Source organism: Pantherophis guttatus, chromosome 4 (genome assembly GCF_059756535.1).
Source record: "Pantherophis guttatus breed Tessera chromosome 4, ASM5975653v1, whole genome shotgun sequence".
NCBI classification, from domain to species: domain Eukaryota; kingdom Metazoa; phylum Chordata; class Lepidosauria; order Squamata; family Colubridae; genus Pantherophis; species Pantherophis guttatus.
This window is the reverse complement of record NC_142066.1, coordinates 101,374,903-101,398,561: the sequence shown is the minus strand read 5'-3', so window position 1 is coordinate 101,398,561 and position 23,659 is coordinate 101,374,903. Positions and strand designations below refer to the sequence as shown.

The window sequence follows — 23,659 nt, the reverse complement described above, 5'->3', positions numbered from 1 at the left end:
AATAAAATAAGCTCCTTAATGGGTCTTTTCCTCCTGCAAATTACTTTACTAGGTCTTCTTGCCCCACAGATCCATAGCTGCTATTTAAGGCCAGGGGCTTACTTGTAAAATTACATGTTCTACCGTTGTTCCCGTCTGGGTTGGTGTCACTCACCCGGCTTCCGAACACTTCGCTCTTTTCCTCTTTCTTCCTCCTGCACAACGTTTCTCTGGTTTGCCCCGGCTTCGAGGCAGCCGCCATGGCTGCCGCACCCCCGCTGCCGGCTCAGAGAGTTTCCTCCAACCTCTGAGGAACTTGCCTGTTCCTCTTGGCTGTCCAAAGTGTCCCTCTCTTTCCCCTGTCCCTACAGGACAGGTTCGGTCCGCAGACCTGTCGGCGGCGGTTCGACAGTTGGCGTTTTCTCAGGGCTCATCAGAGCCCCGCTATTTCCCCGACTGGATTGCTGTGGCGCCAAACCAGAAGTCCTTACTCTTATGAAGGAGACAAAGAGATTGATGAGCTGGGCAGAGGCTCACACACTTTCATTGAAGGTGGAGGATATATCAGGAACGTCCAATGTCCGCACGGACTGGCTGAGCAGGACACGGCTGGATCCGTCGGAATGGAGGCTTCATCCGGATATGTTCCAGGAACTTGTTCGACAGTTCGGCCAGCCGTCAGTCGACCTTTTCGCCCGGCCAGAAAACACTCAGCTCCCGAAGTTTGTCTCTCAGTTTCTGAGCCAGGGGGCAATGGGCTGCAACGCTCTGAGATGTGCATGGCCACTGGGTCTGCTTTACGCCTTCCCTCCATTATCCCTCATACCGAGGGTGATTCGGAAACTGTTGGCAGAGGAAGCAGAACTCTTACTAGTCGCCCTTCATTGGCCAAGATGTTCCTGGTATGCTGACCTGGTGAATCTCTCAGTGTCCCGTCCCTGGAGAATTCCTCAGGACAGGGTCTCTCTCAGCCAGGGGGTCATTCTTCATCCAGACTCCCAGTGGCTCCAGTTAACCGTGTGGTACTTGAGAGGATCCTCCTGAGGAAAGACAATCTTTTAGGGAAGTGATACACATCATTCAGGCCGCCAGGCGGCCTTCCATTACCAGGATATACGTTGCATCGTGGAGAAACCTTCTGCCTTTGGTGTTCTCAACGGCATGTTGACCCAATGTCGGCATCCATCTCTGGCATTCTAGACTTCTTGCAGGCAGGACTGGACAAGGGGTTGGTTCCAACTACGCTACAACGACAGGTGGCAGCCTTGTCGACCGTGCTAGCCCAGGACGTTCACCACTCTCTTGCACAACATCCAAGAATTCGGGGGTTCCTTCAGGGGGCCACCAATCTCAGGCCTCCTGTAATTCATCGCTATCCTACGTGGGATCTGTCTTTAGCCCTGCAGGCTCTTATGGCTTCCCCATTTGAACAGTTGGCTTCCATTGGTCTACATTTTTTGTCTTTTAAAATAGCCTTTCTCCTAGCCATTACATTGGCAAGGAGAATTTCAGAACTGGCTGCCTTGTCCATCAGAAGTGACTTATGTATATTCCATGCCAACACAGTAGTACTGCGGATGGATCCCTCATTCCTACCAAAGGTGAATTCCAGCTTTCACTGGGCCCAAGAGATAGTGTTGCCTGATTTTTGTCCAGCGCCCAAGCATCCGTTAGAAGTAGAGTGGCACACATTAGACGTGAGGAAGGATCTCCATAGGTACATTGCACGCACTGCCTCATTTAGGAAAACTGAGGCACTTTTGGTATCCTTTCACCCTTCCTCCATGGGGAGGAAGGTTTCTTCCACGACTGTAGCTCGCTGGATTAAAGCATGTATCTTATTGGCCTACAGTAGCAAGGACAAACCTTTACCTGGTAGGATGTTGGCCCATTGTACAAGGAGTGTGGCTACGTCTGTGGCCTGGGCCACTCAGGCATCAGTAGTTGACATTTGTAGAGCGGCTACATGGATTTCGTTGACGCCGTTTGTGAGACATAAGTTGGACAGCTATGCCTCGGCTGAGGCGTCCTTTGGGCGTACGGTGTTACAGTGTGTCCACTCAGCTAGGAACCCGGGGCCCAGCCAGCCTCCCTCCCTCTGAGTTTGAGCTTGGGTATATCCCACGCTTGAATTGCCTAAGCAGCGCAATGGAAAATGGACATTGGCTTACCTGAACGTCCCTTTTTGTTGCGATGCGTGGCCATTCAACCCGCCCTTCAGGCTGCCTGGTGTTCAGCCCGGGGAGCGTTGTTTATGTTTGTTTCGTAGGACACATTGGAGGACAACCCCTTTGCGAAACAACTGAGGCTCAGCCGAGCAAGGGAGGTGTGGTCACAGGAGATTTTAAAAAATGCTACACTCAGTTCCTAGCAAGCAGACGAGAGAAAACTCACGCTTGAATTGCCACGCATCGCAACAAAAAGGGACATTCAGGTAAGCCAACTTCCATTTTATGAGGACACCATGAACATTTGTATATTTATTTATAAGATATTTGTTATTTTTAGTATTGACGATAGTGCAAAATTACAGAGTGATATGGAATTCTGTACATTTCGGTTTCTCAGTGTTTTTGTAATTTTTTAAAACACGTATTTAGAATGTAGATAGGTCTGTTCACCAATGAAGGTTCATGTTTGGACACAGACCCAATACATAGCAGCTAAGGCAGTTTAGAAACAACTGCTGTATAGTATTGCTCTTGGATCAATGACATTGCTAGATAGATCAAGTGATCTAGAAAGGAATATGCATCACGATATACAGGTGAAACTTGAAAAATTAGAATATCGTACAAAAATTCATTTATTTCAGTAATGCAACTTAAAAGGTGAAACTAATATATGAGATAGACTCATTATATGCAAACCGAGATAGTTCAAGCCTTGATTTGTCATAATTTTGATGATTATGGCTTACAGCTTATGAAAACCCCAAATTCACAATCTCAGAAAATTAGAATATTGTGAAAAGGTTCAATATTCTAGGCTCAAAGTGTCCCACTCTAATCAGGTAATTAAGCCATAACACCTGCAAAGGGTTCCTGAGCCTTTAAATGGTCTCTCAGTCTGGTTCAGTAGGAATCACAATCATGGGAAAGACTGCTGACCTGACAGTTGTGCAGAAAACCATCATTGACACCCTCCATAAGGAGGGAAAGCCTCAAAAGGTAATTGCAAAAGAAGTTGGATGTTCCCAAAGTGCTGTATCAAAGCACATTAATAGAAAGTTATGTGGAAGGGGAAAGTGTGGAAGAAAAAGGTGCACAAGCAGCAGGGATTGGAGAGGATTGTCAGGAAAAGGCCGGGCAGGATGGCGAGGAATAGTCTTGAGAATGTTACCTGGGAAGAGTTTGACTCTGTGACTCCGGATGATGTGGACAGGATTTTGGGGAGACTTAATGCGACCACATGTTTACTGGACCCGTGTCCCTCCTGGTTAGTAGTGGCTTCCCGGGAGGTCACACGAGGCTGGCTCCAGGGTATTATCAACGCTTCATTGAGTGAGGGTCACTTCCCCGCTGCCTTGAAAGAGGCGGTGGTGAGGCCTCTCCTCAAGAAGCCCTCCCTGGACCCGGCAGTATTGGCTAACTACCGTCCTGTCTCCAACCTTCGCTTTGTGGCAAAGGTTGTTGAGAGTGTGGTCGCACGACAGTTTCCATAATTCCTGGAGGAAACGTCCTATCTAGATCCGTTCCAGTCGGGTTTCAGGCCTGGGCACAGCACGGAAACGGCATTGGTCGCGTTGGTTGATGATCTCTGGAGGGCTCGGGACAGGGGTTCTTCCTCTGTTCTGGTCCTATTAGATCTCTCACCGGCTTTTGATACCATCGACCATGGTATCATGCTGCACCGTCTGGAAGAGTTGGGGATGGGGGCACCGTGTTACGGTGGTTCTCCTCCTTCCTCTCCGACTGGTCGCAGTTTGTGTTGACAGGGGGGCAGAGGTCGACCTCGAGGCCTCTCATCTGTGGAGTGCCGCAAGGGTCGGTCCTCTCTCCCCTTCTGTTCAACATTTATGTGAAGCCGCTGGGCGAGATCATCCGTGGCTTCGGGGTGAGATACCACCAGTACGCTGATGACACCCAGCTGTACATCTCCACCCCAGGCCACCCCAGCGATGCCCTTGAAGTGATGGCCCAGTGCCTGGAGGCTGTACGGATCTGGATGGGGAGGAACAGGCTCAAGCTCAACCCTTCCAAGACCGAGTGGCTGTGGTTCCCGGCATCCCGATATAGTCAGCTGACTCCATCGCTGACTATCGGGGGCGAGTCTTTGGCCCCCGTGGAGAGGGCGTGCAACCTGGGTGTCCTCCTGGATACACAGCTGTCCTTGGAGGAACATCTGATGGCTGTTGCCAGGGGGACCTTTTTGTCAGGTTCGCCTGATTCGCCAGTTGCGTCCCTTTCTTGATCGGGATTCCATGTGCACAGTCACTCATGCCCTCGTCACCTCTCGCCTGGACTACTGCAACGCTCTCTACATGGGGCTCCCCTTGAGGAGCACCCGGAGGCTCCAACTGGTCCAGAATGCGGCCGTGCGGGTAATTACGGGAGCTGCATGGCGCTCCCGCATAACATCGCTCCTGCACGAGCTGCACTGGCTCCCAGTGGTCTTCCGGGTGCGCTTCAAGGTGTTAGTTACCACCTTTAAAGCGCTCCATGGCATAGGATCTAGTTATCTTCGAGACCGCCTTCTGCCACTGACGACCTCCCATCGACCCGTGTGCTCCCACAGAGAGGGCCTCCTTGGGGTGCCATCAGCCAAGCAATGCAGGCTGGTGACCCCCAGGGGGAGGGCCTTCTCTGTGGGGGCTCCCACCCTCTGGAATCAACTGCCCCCAGAGATAAGGAGAATCCAAGACCTTCGTGCCTTCCGCCGTTCCCTTAAAACTTTCCTTTTTCAACAAGCCGGGCTGGCCTAACAAATCCTTTTAAATGATTTTAAATGATTTTAAATTTCTTTGTCTTTTTTAAATTGTGGGCCAAATTGAGATATTTCCTTTTAATCTGTTCTTAATCTATGTATTATGTATTATGTATTTATGTGTTTTTACTTGGCTGTACACCGCCCTGAGTCCCTAGGGAGAAGGGCGGTATATAAATCTGAAGTAAAATAAAAATAAATAAAATAAAAGCGTTGGGGACTTTCACAAGGAGTGGACTGAGGCTAAAGTCAAGAGCCACCACACACAGACGGATCCTGGACATGGGCTTCAAATGTTATATTCCTCTTGTCAAGCCACTCCTAAACAACAAACAACGTCAGAAGCGTCTTACCTGGGCTAAAGAAAAAAAGAACTGGTCTGTTGCTCAGTGGTCCAAAGTCCTCTTTTCTGATGAGAGCAACTTTTGCATCTCATTTGGAAAACAAGGAGCCAGAATCTGGAGGAAGAATGGAGAGGCACACTGCAAGATGCTTGAAATCCAGTGTGAAGTTTCCACAGTCTGTGTTGACTTGGGGAGCCATATCATCTGCTGGTGTTGGTCCACTGTGCTTCATTAAGTCCAGGGTCAACGCAGCTGTCTACCAGGAGATTTTGGAGCACTTCATACTTCCTTCCACAGACGAGCTTTATGGGGATGCTGACTTCATTTTCCAGCAGGACTTGGCACCTGCCCACACTGCCAAAAGTACCAAAACCTGGTTCAATGACCATGGGATTACTGTGTTTGATTGGCCAGCAAACTCGTCTGACCTGAACCCCATAGATAATCTATGGGTCATTGCCAAGAGAAAGATGAGAGACATGAGACCGAACAATGCAGAAGAGCTGAAGGCCGCTATTGAAGCATCCTGGTCTTCCATAACACCTCAGGAGTGCCACAGGCTGATAGCATCCATGCCACGCTGAATTGAGGCAGTAATTGATGCAAAAGGGGCCCAAACCAGATACTGAGTACATATGCATGCTTATACTTTTCAGAGGTCCGATATTTTTCTATGTACAATCCTTGTTTTATTGATTTCATGTAATATTCTAATTTTCTGAGATTGTGAATTTGGGGTTTTCATGAGCTGTAAGCCATAATCATCAAAATTATGACAAATCAAGGCTTGAACTATCTCGCTTTGCATGTAATGAGTCTATCTCATATATTAGTTTCACCATTAAGTTGCATTACTGAAATAAATGAACTTTTGCATGATATTCTAATTTTTCGAGTTTCACCTGTATGAGCATTTGTATGTATAATTAATATTGAATAAGATTGTTTTATTAGAAGAGTCAAATGTAATTTTATGTATGGTATGATTTGTAGTATCAAATTATAGAATTACAGTTTGCCAGTACAGTTATAAAAAATAGGACATGCATGAGAAAAAGCAAATTTAATTTGAGAATATATTTTATATAAAGGGTTTCTTTTAAGGTAATTTTGATAAGGGGTAGTTGCAGTTATTGCATACATTGTACAGACTAGCATTTATTGATCTTCTATCCTGTATATATAGCAATGACTACATTGGCTTACATGGGATAATAAGAGTCAAATATGTATTGCAAACTCATAATGCAAACTCTGGCTTTTTTTATGTGCAACCTGATACCACGCACACACAAAAGAAAAGATGCAAAGCTGTTGTTTGATTACAATGCATATTTTGTTATTTGGATGAAATCTTAGTTTGCTGTGGATGTCTCTGAATTAAAACTGATTCGATCTGTGATATGAATGGTTAATTCATTGATTGTGTGAAGTTTCACATTTTATCCCACTGTTTAATATCTCATGTGGTTTGCTGAGCTGCTTTAATAGTCTTTAAAGACATGATTGTATCATCTGATAATCTAATTCTCCTGCGACATTTAATTACCATATTTTTTGGAGTATAAGATGCTCCGGTCTATAAGAAGTACCTATCTTTTTGGGGAAAACGAGAAAAAAAAATCTGCCTTTGCCTCCCAGCATCCATCTGGTATTCATCTGGCTGTGGCACATTCACTCCCGCCACAACCCATTCACCACCACCTATTTGCTGTCGCCTGTTTGCCGCTGCCGTGGCCCATTTGGTGTGTCCCAATTGATGCTGCTGTGGCCCGTTTGCTGCAACCCGTTTGCTGCTGGTGCAGCCCATTCGGCGTGGCCCGTTTGCCGTTGGCGCGGCCTATTCCATCTGGATGAAATGCGTGGAGGCCAAAAACTGGACGTGCAGAAGCTGAAAATGACAGGTGGAGGCCAAAAACAGCCGAAGGGTGGGTGCCGTTGGGGGGGTGGGGCTTTGGCAACATTTGGTGTATAAGACACACCACAATTTTCACCCACTTTTAGGGGGTGAAGTGCATCTTATACTCTGAAAAGTACGGAAAATGAAAGAATAGAAGAATAGAAAGAAAGAATAAAAATTGAGCTTTTAAAACTCCACTTAATGAACTTTTCTTGTTCATTGAATGAGAATGAATAAAATTTGATTACAGTTCTTGGAAAATGCCAATACGTTCATTTTTCTGGAACGTGAACACATTTTCTACTGTTGGATAAGGAGGCCTTTCTTTTCCTTTACAAGTATACAGGTAGTCCTCGATTTATGACCACAATTGTGCCAAAAATTTCTGTTGTTAAGAGAAGCATTTGTTCAGTGAGTTTTGCCTGACTTTACAACCTTTCTTGCCACAGCTGTTAAGTGAATCACTGCAGTTGTTAAGCTAGTAACATGATTGTAAAGTGAAACTGGCTTACCCATTGACTTTGCTTGTCAGAAAGTTACAAAAAGTGATCACATGACCTTGGGACACAGCATCGGTCTTAAGTATGAATCAATTGCCAAGTATCTGAATTTTGATCACATGGTCATGGGGAGGCTGCAAAGGGTGTAATTAAAAAATGGTCATGTCAGTTTTTCCAGTGGCGTCGTAACTTTGAACAGTCACTAAATAAACTTTTATTACAATATTTATCTGGCGGTATATGTCTATATAATAGAAGTGGGCACTCTGCAGCCTACATACACTCCTCCCTAAAGCACACTAATGTCACACTGTCAAATTTGTCAGTAAAATGGTCAGGCTGTGTACTTTTTGATATAAAAAACAACACAAGGGTAGAAATTGATATGCTACTCCCTCCTAGTGGACTCCCATTTCTATCTTCTCAAAGCCTGGGAAAAGAAGTTTGTAATTAGTTTATTTCAGGACAGAGTCCGTCATATTTTTATCAAACTTTTTCTTATACAGTTTTATTTATACTGGTAGTTTTTTCTTTAACATCCATAAATGCTTGGTGAACAGAGAATTGTCTGGGTCAATATATTTTAAACAGAGTACTACTACTACTACTACTACTACTACTACTACTACTACTACTAATATTTAGATATATATAATCATAATCTTCCAACTTCTAACATTCATGTATACATGGTAATTATGTATTCCATTATATATCAATATACATAATACTATTTTCCCAGTTTCTACTTTCTACCTCTTCTTTCTAACCCTTAATAAGATAGCCACCCTATCTTTAGGAAAATTAGGGAGTATCTAAGGGAAAAAAGAACCCGAGAAATAAAAGACGAATGAAAGAAACTCTGACTAAGGACTTAACTATGATGGAATTAAATCAAGCAATTGGATCCCAGAAAAGTAATAAAACACCGGGCCCCAATGGTTTTCCATCAGAATTTTATAAGGTAATAGAAGAACAAGTAGGACCAATAATGGTTAACTTATACAATGAGGTATTAACATCAGCTAAAATGCCGGATACGTGGAGGGAAGCATTAATTTCGCTAATCCCGAAGGGGGATACAGATGCCAGACTGATACAAAACTATAGACCAATCTTTTTGTTAAATGTAGACTATAAAATATTTGCTACTATCATTGCCAACAGATTAAAGAAAATTTTGAACGACTATATACACTTAGATCAAAATGGATTTCTCCAAATAGACAAATTAGGAATAATTTAAGAATAATAATGGACAGTTTAGAATATTACGAAGCCCACCCGGAGAAACAAGTAGCCTTTGTTTTCTTGGATGCCCAAAAGGCATTTGACAACCTCAATTGGCAATTTATGCTTCAACAAGTTTATGATATGAATTTTGGCACTAAATTTGAGACTATTATAATGGCAATTTATTTGATACAAAAAGCAAAAATTATAAATAATGGAGAAAACACCCAAACTTTAAATATAGAGAAAGGAGTTCGACAAGTTGTCCTCTATCTCCTCTGCTCTTCATACTGTCACTAGAAGTATTACTAGAACGAATCAGACAAAATTCAGAAATAAAAGGATTGAAAACCAGAAATGAAGAATATAAACTGCAAGCATTTGCAAACGATTTGGCTTTTATTATCGTAGAACCAATAGAGAAAGAACAAACATTAATTAAGGAATTAGAAAGATATGGAGCTGTAGCAGGACTAAAAATCAATAGACAGAAAACGAAACTTCTAGCGAAAAATTTAACAGAACTACAAATAGCAGAATTGGAAAGAACACTTGGACTCCAAACAACAAGAAAAATCAAATACTTAGGTATATGTATTTGTAAATCAATAAAGGAGAATAACTACAACAAACTACTACAACAAACAACAAACTACTACAACAAACAAAAAAAGATTTAGAACTATGGACAAAGATGCAACTGTCACTTTTAGGAAGAATAGCAGCCATAAAAATGTCTATATTACCAAAATTTCTATACTTGTTCCAGACCATCCCAGTTAAATTAGAAAAGACCTTTTTCAATGACCTTAATAAAACAATAGCAAAATTTATCTGGCAAGGGAAAAAACCCAGAATAAAAATGAAATTATTACAAGATATGAAGAGTAGAGGAGGATTTGGACTGCCAAACTGGGAATTATAGTGCAGCAATATTAGTTTAGTTAAAGGATTGGATTAATTTAAAGAATAAAAGAATACTAGTTATAAAAGATCATGACCTGCAGAGAGGATGGCATGCCTTTCTGTGGGAAACAGGACCTACAAAACAACAATACTTCCACAGAAACTTGTTTACAGATTCGCTAATATACAATTGAATTAAAGTAAAAAAGAAACACTACATAAAAATCCCAACCTGGCTGTCCACAATGGAAGCAATGATCCACCCAAACAATTTAGATTTGAACAAAATGTTAAAATATAAAGACCTATTCGATATCCATGGAAAGTTAAAAACAATACAGGTCCTCCAAGAACAAGGGTTACGAGTTGACTGGTGGTCTTATCTCCAATTACAAAACCGATATAAACAAGATACAAAAAATTATGGAATATATCTTAAACCACAACAATTAGACAAAATTTTATTAGCAGCCAAAAAAAATATTACTAAAATTCATAAATACCTTCTGGAAGCAGAAATGGAGGAAGAAGTAGTGAAAGAATGCATGATTGCATGGGGTCAAAATATTGGACACAACATAAAACTATCAGACTGGGAGAATATGTGGAACAGAAACCATAAACTAACAAAATCAGCAGCATATAAAGAAAACGCATATAAAATGTTCTACAGGTGGCACTTACTCCCTTTGAGATTAGTGAAAATATACCCTAAAATAAGCCCCATGTGTTGGAAATGTAAAAAGAAAGAGGGAACATACTTCCATATGTGGTGGTCCTGCCCTGAGGCTCGAAAATATTGGCTTAAAATTAAAGATTGGCTACAGGAAATTACTAGCGAACAATTAGATTTAGAACTGGAACTCTTCCTATTGGGGATCTTCAAAAAAAAAATGTGAAGAACACAAAATATCTAGTACTACACATACTAATCGCTGCCAGGATTGCCTTCGCTCAATGTTGGAAATAGCCATGCATACCCGCAGAGAAACTTGTCATACAAAAGGTCATGAATTGCACAGAAATGGACAAATTAATGCTGAGTTTAAAAGATAAAGAGGCATCGATATTTTACAATGTGTGGGAACAGCGTATAACTGGATAGAATGGAAATAGATTAAAGATAGTTATTAAGTACAAGTAATAGATAAAATAAGAATGTAAATATGCACAATTTAATTTTATAACGCACGAATTACTGTCACAAGAAAAACACCACAAATAGCTGTTGTTGAGTGATATAATTTTTTATGTTTTTAATGTAATAAAAGTTTAATAAAGTGTTAAAAAAAATAAGATAGCCACCCTATTAAAGAAGTATTCTGTATCTATCTATAATCTCTTGTCCTTTTTAGAATTTCAACCCTTACTGACTTTTTGGTAAATCTTTCATGCTTTTCCCTTGGGAACTTGTAACTCCTTACATCAGATTTATTTAATCTAAATACCATATTTTTCAAGGATGTTTCTTTTTAATTATAATCCACCTTGCGTTAAGAATCTTCAAAAGGCTACTCAATACTTCCAAGCTGCGAAAAAACAGTAGATATGGAACCAAAATAGAAAGGCCTTCCAGGTGTCATTTACCTTTCCCTATTTCCTTTGTTCTCCTCTTTGCTTTTCTTGTGTTATCAATTAATCAATTAATCCTCACTTGCCAAGGTCGTTTCCCACTGTGTACTAGTATAATATCTTCTTTCATCAGTTGATGGTGCCCCTGTTCAAAATTCCAGCATTAAACAAAGGAAAGATAGAACAGCTGGCTGTCAAAAAAAAAAAAAAAAATCAAGGGGAAAAAATCCCCCCAAGATTCCCTTTTCTTTTTCTTCCAATAATTGAGCAATGTTATCCACAAGTCCCTTTTCACACTACTACAAGTTCCAGTCTGGGTTTTCTATATTTTTAAGTTTCATAGTCTTCCATTAAAAGTTTGTTTCCCTTTTGGGTCTGTAATCTTTCTCTGTGTGTTAATTCGCCACTTTCTTGGCGTTTTGGAGAGTCTTTTTAAAAAAAATTCTTTTGTGTGGGTTTAGATCTCTAGTATAGAAATTGAAAATAGTCTCAACCAGTTTCAATCCTCTGTCCACGAACCGCTCCAGCACCTAATCTTCTTGTCTCACTTGTCACAGCTTCAGTCTTGCCAAAATGGCTGTCGTCTCTGCTACTGATCAAGAGGGCTTCTTTGGATCAAGTGAGGAAATTCCTGTTTCCTCACGATCTACAAAGCAGCCCTCCTTTCTTCATAATCCCTCCAGGGTGGCTTTGATCCCACAGGGTCTCCTGGTAAGCAGGGATCAGCTGGGTTTTGTGGTCCTCCACGGAGCACCGCTCTCCCATATCCATCCTGCTGTGATGCCAACCGGTTGAATCTATCAAATCCTGTAATTTAAGGAACGTAAGGATTTGTTTTTATTACAAAAAGTGCAATTAAACTTTAGAATTAGTTACTATAAGGTGTAGTACCAAAGTACCAATGGACCAATTCATGGAAGACAGCGTTAAATGGCTTTTAATCTTGACAGTAGAGTGACTGCCTCTGAAGGCCATCTGCTGAATGATTACATCTATCTTGATATTTCCAGGGTTGAATTTCATTGTCATGTCCCTTCTCATTCACCTTCTTTTTAGATATTTTTCAAAATAAGTTCCATAAAACGTCCTATGGTATTTGCATTCACTCATAAACATATTCTAGTCATATATTGAAGAAACTGAAAATATGAGGGTGAAGGTTCATTCTCTGACCTTGTGGGTTGGTTTATGAACATTTTGTTACCAGGCTAGGTAACATCTTTAGTGGGGTTTAGAGGGTGAATATTTGAACACCAAATTAGTAGTATCGTTTCCTCAAACTTTGGTTTGGGAGTGACAAGAATTTGAAAGCATACTGTAAGCAATATGTCTGATGAATTGTAAGTATACTGAACCTGTTGTCTATAGGAATGTAAACAGAATTAGGATGAGCAGAGAAGTTTGCATAAAAAAAGCTTTATAAAGTATGTATGAATTCATGTTTATGCAGCCTTCTTGGTAACATTACAGGAATGAATTGCTGCAGGTTTTTTTCTGGATTTATTTTGAAGTTCCTTCTCTTAGGTAGACTTGGGTTTCTTCATGCCTAAGAGCTCTTCCTGAATCCTCTGTGATTCTTCTAGAGAACCTATTTTGTTGAAGAGCTACTATAGATACTATATGTAAGATTTTGATAGCTGGACACAGAAAGATTGGAGAAAACAAGATAGATGTATTTATTAATAATGTGGAAATGATTATTAAGACTACTATGGAACGCATCAAGAATGAGTCAGATATTTGATATTTGAAGAAACTTGTGTACTTTGGCCATTGGTGCAGCCTGATTATGAATCAACAAAAGAGCTTCCTAGACTAAATGAGGAAAGTAAAAAGAGAAAACAGTTGGATGGGATCAAGCAGGGTTTTTCTTAAAAGCTCAGAAAAATTATGAGATAATCGACGTTCAATAAACATACCAGTCTATAGGTTTTTATGTGTTGGAAGTCAGAGTTTGCAACATTGTACAAGAGGTAGCAACTAAAACCATCCCAAAGAAAAAGAAATGCAAGAAAGCAAAATGGCTGTCTGAGGAAGCTTTACAAATAGCTGAGGAAAGAAGGGAAGCAAAAGGCAAGGGAGAAAGAGAAAGATAGACCCAATTGAATTCAGAATTCCAGAGAATAGCTAGAAGAGATAATAATGCCTTCTTAAGTGAACAGTGCAAAGAAATAGAAGAAAACAATAGGAGGGATCAGAGACCTCTTCAAGAAAATTGGAGATATGAAGGGAAAGTTTCATGCAAAGATGGGCATGAAAACTAAGATCATGGCATCTGGCCCTCTCAATTCCTGGCAAATAGATGGGGAAGAAATGGAGGTAGTGACAGATTTTATTTTCCTGGGCTCCAAGATCACCGCAGATGGGGACTGCAGCCAAGAAATTAAAAGACGCTTGCTCCTGGAGAGGAAAGCTATGGCAAATCTAGACAGCATACTACAAAGTAGAGACATTGTCCTGCCAACAAAAGTGCATATAGTCAAGGCTATGATTTTCCCAGTTGCAATGTATGGTTCTGAAAGTTGGACCATAAGAAAGGCTGAGCGCCAAAGAATTAAGGTCTTTGAACTATGGTGCTGGAGAAGATGCTTGCGAGTCCTTTGGACTGCAAACTGGTCAGTCCTAGAGGAGATCAACCTTGACTACTCTTTAGAAGGCCAGGTCCTGAAGATGAAATTCAAATACTTTGGCCACCTAATAAGAAGGAAGGACTCACTGAAGAAGAGCCTAATGCTGGGAAAGATTGAGAGCAAAAGAAGAATGGGATGACAGAGAATGAGGTGGCTGGATGGAGTCACTGAAGCAGTAGGCGTGAGCTTAAATGGACTCCAGAGGATGGTAGAGGACAGGAAAGCCTGGAGGAACGTTGTCCATGGGGTTGTAATGGGTCAGACACGACTTTGCAACTAACAACAACAACAACAACAAAGTCAGAGTTTTCTTTTGGTATGAGAGTAATATATGCTTCCATCCATGAATTTGGTACTTCTAGCAATAGTTCATTAAATACTTCCAGCATTGATATACTTAAAATATTTTGTAAGTCTTTGTAAAGTTCTGCTGGTAGACCATCTGGACATGGTTTTTTACCATTTTTTGTCTCTTAATTGCTTCTGTTAATTCCATCATTGTTATGAGTTTATCTAGCATTGCTTTCACTGTTTCAGGTACTTTAGATAGTTCCACTTTTTCTAAATATTGTTTTATTTTATCTTTTGAAATTGTCTCTTGATCATATAATTTTTCATAGTAATTTTGAAGGGTTTCTTCTCCATTAATTGGTGTATCGCTGATTATAAAATATACGCTTCAATAATTGTAGAAAGACTAAAAAGATTCTTAAATCAATTTATACATTCAGATCAAAATGGTTTTTTTTTTACCTAAGAGACAAATCAAAGACAATCAGAGACAATATAAGAATAATTTTAAATACATTGGAGTATTATGAAATGCATCCAGAGAAACAAATGGCGTTGATTTTCCTAGATGCAGAGAAAGCATTTGACAATGTGAACTGGCAATTTATGCTAGCACAACTAAAAGACATGGACTTTGGGGAGAGATTTATTAATATGATTAAGGCGATATATTATAAACAAAGTGCAAAGGTGATGGTAAATGGAGATATAACTGAGAAGGTTAGCATTAAAAAAGGTACAAGACAAGGATGTCCCTTGTCTCCCCTGTTATTTATATTGATACTGGAAATATTAAATAGAAATATCAGACAAGATATAGAGATGTATGGAAATAAAAAAGGAAAAGTACAAATTACAGGTGTTTGCAGATGATTTAATCTTCATTCTGGAAGATCCACAAGAAACAGGGTCTAAATTAATTAAAAAAATAGAAGAATATGGCAAAGTGGCAGGATTGAAAATAAATAAAGAGAAAACTAAGATTTAAGTGAAAATTTTTACAGATAAACATAAAAAAGTTAATGAGGAGAATAGATATTCAGATTAATAAAAGTAAAATACTTAGGGATTCATCTGACAGCAAGATGTGTAACGATTAAGGAAGATAATTACTTTAAACTGATGCAACAAATTAAAGTTGTCCTGAAAAAAATTGCAACTATCACTGGTAGGAAGAATAGCTACAATTAAAATGAATATACTGCAGAGATTACTATACTTATTTCAAACAATTCCAATTAAATTGGGGGAAAATATTTTGAGAAAATTAATAAAATAATACTAAAATATATCTGGCAAGGGAAAAAGGCAAGCTTTCATTTAAAAATGCTGCAGGATTCAAGAAATAGAGGAGGCTTTGGACTACCAAACTACTATCAGGCAGCAGTATTAATATGGATGAAAGAATGGATTGTATTGAGGCATACAAGACTATTGACTTTGGAGAGACATGATTTGCAACTGGGTTAGCGTGCTTGTGGTATGGGAAAAGTAAGATACATGGTTACTTCCAAAGACATTATATTAGGAACACACTGCTGCTAGTATGGGAAAAAAATCAGAGAGCAACACTACTTGAGGATACCAATTTGGCTTTCAACGATAGAAGCACTCATTCACCCAAACATTATTAACATGGGAAATATTGTTAGATATAAAGATATTTTGAATGAAAAGGGGGAAGTTTTTATTCAAGAACTGAGTGATCAAGGCAGGGGTGAAATGCTCCTGGATTGGACTGAATCGACTGATCCAGTAGTGATTTTTCCCTGTGGTTCGGCGATCCGGTAGCTATCGCCGCCCGGGTGTCATTACTTCCTGGTTTTAACCAGGAAATCATGTTTGTTTACCTTCTGCGTATGCGCAGAAGGTGTGCGCACGTGGCGCACGCGCGCTTCCGAGCCGGTAAGGAAGATAAGTAGATTTCATCCCTGGATCAAGGGATTGATATGGCATGGTATTCACAAGTATAGATACATTCTAGATATGAGAAAGATGTTAAATTATACGGTTTTTGTAAAGAATTGACAGAATCAGATAAGATATTAACAGGGACAGAAGAAAGATTGATAAAGAAAACCTACAGCTACTTACTGGGCATCAAATTGGAAGATGAACAAGTGAAGGAGACAATGATAGCATGGGCAAAAAACTTTGGCTACACAATAGAACTAGATAAACGGCAAAAATTATGGGACAGGAACTATAAATTAACTATGTCAACTGCATATAAAGAAAATTTGTATAAGATGTTTTATAGCTGGCACTTTGGACCGGCAAGGTTGGCAAAGATAGATCAGCTAAATGTTGGAAATGCCACCAGATAACTGGGTCTTACTATCATATGTGATGGACATGCATAGAAGCAAAAAAATACTGGACAAAAATACATACGTGGCTAGAAAAGATGATAAAAAAGCACATTGACTTCAAACCAGAAATATTTTTGTTGGGGATTTTACCTGAAACCTATAGTAAGGGGAATGTATATCTAATTATTCATGTATTAACTGCAGCTAGAATTGTATTCACATAAAACTGGAAAAGTGAAGAGATCCCTACAGATGAGAATGTGATTAGGAAAATATTAGAATGTGCAGAATTGCAATTAAGGAGAAAGAACAAACTGAATATTACACAACATGGGAATTATTTTATCGATGGTTGGAAAATAAAAACGGAATTTAGAAATAGGAAAATAAAAGAAGAAGTTTAATGAAATATAGAAAATAAAAGAGACGTAAATATGATGATGATGATGACGACTATTGGGATTATTATGTTTAATATTACTATTATACCTTGTTTCACCAAAAATAAGACTGGGTCTTATTTTCTTTTGACCCCTCAAAAAACAGGGATTCTTTTTGGGGATGTCTTAATTTTTTTGAGGTACAGGAAGCCAGAGTGCGGTCACCTCATGGCTGCTGGGTCCCTTAATCGTGGCCCGTGGATCAGCTGATCCAGCGAGGGCCAGGAGTTCTGTCTCTCTGGGTGCCAGGATATATTTCCAGCGCACTCTTGCTAGCCCCAGCCCTTCCCATGGCGCCAGGCAACCTCGCAGCCGAGGGCCCCTCTCTTCTGCAGCTCACCTTGTGGCTATGGAGCAGGCGGTGAGCACGGTTTGCGCTCTTCCAGGCCCAAGCCCCCAGCCTGCACCCCTCTTGCTGGAGCAAGACACGCAACTCAATCTTACCCGTGGAGGCTTCCCAGTCCAATGCTCTGCTGTAGCTTTGGAGCAAACGTCCCCGTTGCAGGATTGCAAGGCTAGAGACTTCAAAGCCACAGAGAGACCAGTTTGGATGTGCGCCTGCAAGGCTCCCTTTTGAAAGAAGGATTGGCAGGGAAATCTCCCCCCCATCTCCAACCTGTATTTACAGGAAAATCCCCCCCCTCCCCATCACGGTTTGATTTTGTTTGAGATGCGGGGGAGAGAGAAAGCAAACCTCCACCTTCCCTGCGCAGTTTTGCAAGGCTAGAGGCTTCGAAGCCACGGAGGGAGCAGTTTGGATGTACATCTGCAAGGCTCCCCTTTGAAAGGAGGATCAGCAGGAAACCTCCCCCTCCCCCGGAAATTACTTTCTGAAAGAGTTTTCCTCACCCTGCCTGCTTCCGATCTTTCTCCCTGTCCCACATCTTAAGTAAAATCAAACGGTGATGGGGGGGTGGGTGGGGATTTTCCTACCAGTCGTCCTTTCAAAAATGGCATGTGCAGAGGCTTTGGGATGCCTGCAGAGTGCTCCTGTCGGCCAGGGAGGGCAAAAATGGCCCCGTTTTTGGCTCCCCAAACCTTCCACGCGTCACATTTTTGCCCTTCCCAGCCCCTAGGAGCACTCTGCAGGCCTCCCAAACCCTCTGTACATGCTGTTTTTGTGAAAAACGGGATGTTCAGAAGGTTTGGGAGGCCAGCAGAGTGCTCTTGGGGGCCGGGGAGGGCAGAAACTTTTCTTTTCCTTGCTTACCTCTTCGAAAACTTGCTACGTCTTATGCACCGGTGCGTCTTATGGTCCGAAAAATATGGTTTATCATGGCTGTTTTGGCCTTGGTGAGATATTCATGCTGTCACTACTTAATCATCCTATAATAAGTCTATAACCAGCTTTTATGTAAATTGTAAATAGACAGTGTTTGCCTTGAAACAATCACATCAAAATACATGGGAACTGACACCAAGAAAATGAGTAGCCTTTGTCCATGTGAGCTGTTTTAATAATCCATCCAGCTTAAGCATGCCTAAGCATGCCCATGTTATGTAATTTGCTGTGAGTACATGCATTAGCTACACAAAGCATCTTATAACACAAGTGAAAATTAGTAATATTATATATATTGATAGAAAAACACTTCATATATATTTGTTTTCTGAGGTTTTCGCAGGTGTTTGTATGTAGGTCTTTGGTTATTCAGGTTTTCTCCTGCGTAAAATTGGAAGTGTCTTGGCAACGTTTCGACGAAGTCTCATTCGTCATCTTCAGGCTGGTGTTTTCGGCTTTGTGCTTCTAGAAGCACGCTTCTACATACAAACACCTGCGAAAACCTCAGAAAACACACACACACACACACACACACACACAGAGAGAGAGAGAGACACACACAGACAGACAGACAGACAGACAGACAGACAGACAGACACATTACCAACACCATTACATCCAGCTGCGCTGGGGAGAGGCTTAAAAAGGCATGTCAACAGCTGCCCTCTCATATATATATGTTTTCTGAGGTTTTCGCGGGTGTTTGTATGTAGGTCTTTGGTTATTCGGGTTTTCTCCTGCATAAAATTGGAGGTGTCTTGGCAACGTTTTGACGAAGTCTCATTCGTCATCTTCAGGCTGGTGTTCTCGGCTTCGCGCTTCTAGGAGCATTGCCAAGAACACAAGCCTGAAGATGACAAATGAGACTTCGTCGAAACGTTGCCAAGACACCTCCAATTTTACACGGGAGAAAACCCGAATAACCAAAGACCTACATATATATATACGTAGGGAAAACCTGGCTAGAAGAAAAACACATATATATATATATATAGGTCTTTGGTTATTCGGGTCTTCTCCCACGTAAAATTGGAAGTGTCTTGGCGACGTTTCGACGAAGTCTCATTCGTCATCTTCAGGCTGGTGTTCTCGGCTTCGTGCTTCCCGAATAACCAAAGACCTACATACAAACACCCGCGAAAACACACACACACACACACACACACACACACACACACACACACACACACATATATATATAAATATATATATATATATATATATATATATATATATATATATATATATATATATACCTATGTATGTGTATATATATGTGTGTATATGTATGCATGTGTGTGTATGTGTGTGTTGGTAAGAGAAAATGTATTTGTGTGTGGAAATAAAGCAACTAGAAGAGATTCTTTTCTCTAGTAGTAGGACTCACAAGGAATAATATCTAGAGAAGGGTGTCAAACTCAAGGCCCAGGGCTTGGATCTGGCCCGTGGGGTGCTTAGATCTGCCACGTGGGACTGCCATGGAAACAGTGACAGACCGGCCCGTGATGCCTCTGCCAGCAAAAATGGTGCAGCCATCCCGAGCTCCGTTTTTGCTGGCAGAGGACAGCAGGAGTTATTTTCTTTTGAACCTCGAAATAAGGGGTAGGCCTTATTATCAGGGGTGTCTTATTATTTTGGGGGTGCAGGAGGCCTCGGGCGGCCTGCGCACTCACAGACTTGGGAGTCTGGCAGAGAGAGGCTCCCTTCGCACGCTGCCATTAAGCTCCTCCCCTCCCGCAGGGTGTGTGTGTAGAATGCAAGCGGCCTGAAGGCACCAAGCTGCGCTAGTGCCTGTCCCCAACCCCCGCTCGCGTGGCTCTCAGGCCTCACCATGTCAATTTGGGCAAAGCCAGTAGCACCAGGTCCTTGAGGTTGTAGCCAATGCCGCCGGCGCCCACCACCAGCACCTGCACGGAAGCCACGGCCTGGGCCAGCTCTCCCTGCAGGGTCCAGCTCCAGCTCCAGCTGCCACCATAGAGTGGGAAGCACACTCCCATAGCTGTGGGACATGCCAGGCCTGCCATTGTAGTCCTCCGCACCTGCCCACTGTGCATGGAGGCCTCTCTGCTGCCGGTGGCTGCACTGCCAAGGAAGCCCTGGGGCGGTGATGCTTGCGCTGGGGCTGTTGTGGTGGGTGCTCGGTAGCGCGGGCTATGTGACCGTGGTGCCTGGGTGTGGGGGCGAGAGTGGGTGGGCTGCCACCATGGCGCAGTAGCAGGCGCTTGAGGTCTATGGTTGGTGCTGTGGGGGGCGAAAGGGCCGGGGCGCACGAGTTTGCAGAGATGTGGCTGCCTTGGGAGGGTTGGGGGGTGAGGGACCTGTGTGTGTGTGTGTGTGTGTGTGAGAGAGAGAGAGAGGGGGGGGGACTTATTTTTGGAGGAGGGCGTATATTTAGGCTCACCCCAAAATCAGGCGTGGCCTTATTTTCAGGACATGTCCTATTTTCGGGGAAACACGGTAGTAATTTTATGTCAGCAGTCTGTGATGGCCTATGCACATTTAAGTGAGCTCTTTAGGTTGTGGTTGTCTTCTTATAATTGCAATTTTATGATTGTTCTTTTTATTGTTACTTTTTAAAGGCTGCATGCCATAGTAAGCATAACAAAACCCCTAAAAAATTCAGCGGATTTATCCAATTAACCAATTCAAAAAGGCTTAGATTTATCTCCAAGAAGATCCATTAAGTATCTCCTAGTAAACAGACTTCCCCATGTTGTCATAGATTATAGAATAATAGGGTTGGAAAGGACCCGAGAGGTCTTCTAGTCTACCTCCTTGCCCTAGGTAGGAGCCTTACAACATCCAAGTTAAATGGTGTCCAATCCATTTTTGAAAATATAATAATGCATGATAAAGGGTTTGGAGGCCAAATTATATGATGAACAATTAAGGGAGTTAGGTATGCCTTGCCTATTGAAGAGAAGGATTAGGAGTGACATGATAGTTGTCTTCCAATACTTGCAGAGATGTCACAAAGAAGAGGAGATTGTCTTATTCTCCAGGGTATCTGAGGGCAGGACAAGAAGTAATGGCTGGAAGCTTGTTAAAGAGAGATCCAACATAGAATAAAAAGAAATTTTCTGACAGTGTGAGCAATTAATCAGTGGAATAGCTTGCTGCTGGTGGTCAAGATGCTGTATTTATGGATCAGAAGGTTGGCAATTTGAGACCCAAGTACACCTGATGGGGTGAACTTCCATTTTTGTCCCAGCTCTTGCCAATCTAGCAATTCAAACAAATGTAGGTGAAGTAAATACATAGATAGCACTTTGGAGGGAAAGATTTTGCATGCCTCAGTACATAATCATATTGACCATATAATCATGGAAGTATCTTAGCATAAAGTGGCTCCCTTGGCTAGGAAACGGAAATGAGCATTCCTCCCTAGGTTAGACACGACTGGACAGGAAAAAAACTTTTTGTATCATGCATTAAATTGGTCACTTTTTTAAAAAAATATACTAATTAATTAGAATGCATATTTAATTTATGTTGTTACAAATATATATAACATACAATTTGGATATGATTTAATTTTTTAAAAAGATACAATTTACTCAGTATAGATTAATGTATTTTTAATGCTCTAAAGTGTTAGTACTCAAATCAAAAGGAGCACATAGTTCCAATTGATAGTAATTTCTGTTTTGCTAGATATTCTTTTTTGCAGCTTATTGGAGCAGCTGAACTATGATATCTAGTGATATGGATAGCTCCTTGTTTTTTAGGTTGCACATTTTCAACAGTTGCCTAAGGATGAAAATGAAATAATGATTCCTGTTCTAACTTCCAAAAAAGCAAGTGAATTACCAGTCAACGAAGTGGCAAGCATTCTTAAGGTAAATAACAACTTGAATATGTAAGAACATTTTCTTAATATTCTTGAGTATTTGTTAACTTCATATGTCTGATTAGTTAATAATTTGCTAGTTAATCTATTTCTTTATGATGCTCAAATAGTGCTTTGGTTTGCTAAAAATTGTTAAAGACTACCTCTTTATAGTTGATTGGTAAATACTGATTTGTACATTCAGATTAAACTTTAAATTTATAGATAAAGCAGATCCATTTTGAGTTTTTATGAGAAGTGGTTTTAGTCTTGCTAGAAGAATTTTGCTTTTAACAATCATACTCAGCTTGATGCAGAGATTTGATACTATAACTCCTATAACTTCAGTTAGTTCGGACTGTTGATTGCATCTAGGAATGGGAAGGGCTGCTTTAAGAAATGGAATAATTTGTTGCTACTGACTAGCCACTGCCGTCTTGCCATGGTCGACTCGCCACAGCCAACTCACGGCAGAAAAATTCAATGAGGGGTAACTCGAGAGAGGGACAAATGAATTGCACTCAGCCTTGAGGACTTCTAAATTGAGAAAGTCCAAACTTAAAGGCATGCTGCAATTCACTTCTACCTCTTTTGAGTTATCCCATGTTGAATTCTCCCATGGCAGGTCAGCTGTGGCGAATCAGCCGCAGCGAGTTGTCCTAGACCCGCTTTAAACAAACTTGTTTATCTGCCATTTTTAAACATACTAATCACAAGTTAATATATTATTTGTATTGTTAATATAATAATCTAGACCAGTATTTCTCAACTTTGACTAGTTTCAAATGTATAGACTTCAACTTCCAGAATTCCCCACTCTGCACTGATCTATATTGCTCATTTGTTCAAGTATTATTAAAATCAGAATAGAATCAATGAATTTTATTTGCTAAATGGGCACATTTTCTGATTCACTTTGGAAAGTGAATCATCAACACTGACTCGGTAAATTACTAGTATATAAATATAAGAGCAAACTCCACTCCCTTCTAGCACTGATAATGTTACTAGTTTCGTAATGAAACATCTTCAAGAAAATCACCAAGCTAGGAGAGCACCAAGGACCCTCTTTGGAAGGTCTTGGAACTTTGCATAATAAAAGTATGTTTCAAATTACCCACCCCCCCAAATGAAAACCAATAATACAGTGCCATTCACAGAGGTGTTATGGCGACGGGAAGGGCATCCAGCTATTAAACACTTTGCTAGCTCCATTCAGTTTCCCAGATTCCACCCCACAGTAGATTATGGGGTCATTAAAAGAAGAAGATGATGATTCAGAGAGGTGCAGTAATGGAAGCACAAAGGACCTATTTCCCATTCTTCTGTCCTTCTAGGTGCTTTTGGTTTGCTTTGGAAGGTTCCCAGGCTTTGGAGCCAGTTTTGTGTGCCAAGGGATTTTTCATAGGAAAGAAAGTAAAATATATGCTTTTTTTCTCTCAGTAATAATCCAAACATAGGAATAAACTTAACCATGCACTGAAAAGACTAACCAATTCCTAGCATCACAATACA

At 41.0% G+C, this 23,659-nt stretch overlaps 1 protein-coding gene across 12 annotated transcripts in view; it reads left to right on the top strand.

The window, feature by feature from the left end:
* The window catches only part of ATP2C1 (ATPase secretory pathway Ca2+ transporting 1), a 139,463-nt gene that overhangs the window by 18,932 nt on the left and 96,872 nt on the right, over positions 1-23,659 (top strand). For 6 of the 12 annotated variants that reach the window (XM_060685880.2, XM_060685886.2, XM_087894210.1 and 3 more), the window contains one exon: positions 22,044-22,154. In XM_060685880.2, the coding sequence (XP_060541863.1) occupies positions 22,044-22,154 (111 nt within the window). Of the gene's footprint in view, positions 1-2,200; positions 2,414-22,028; positions 22,155-23,659 lie in introns of those variants that run through there. The other 6 variants (XM_087894206.1, XM_087894207.1, XM_087894205.1 and 3 more) reach the window with 4 other exon arrangements.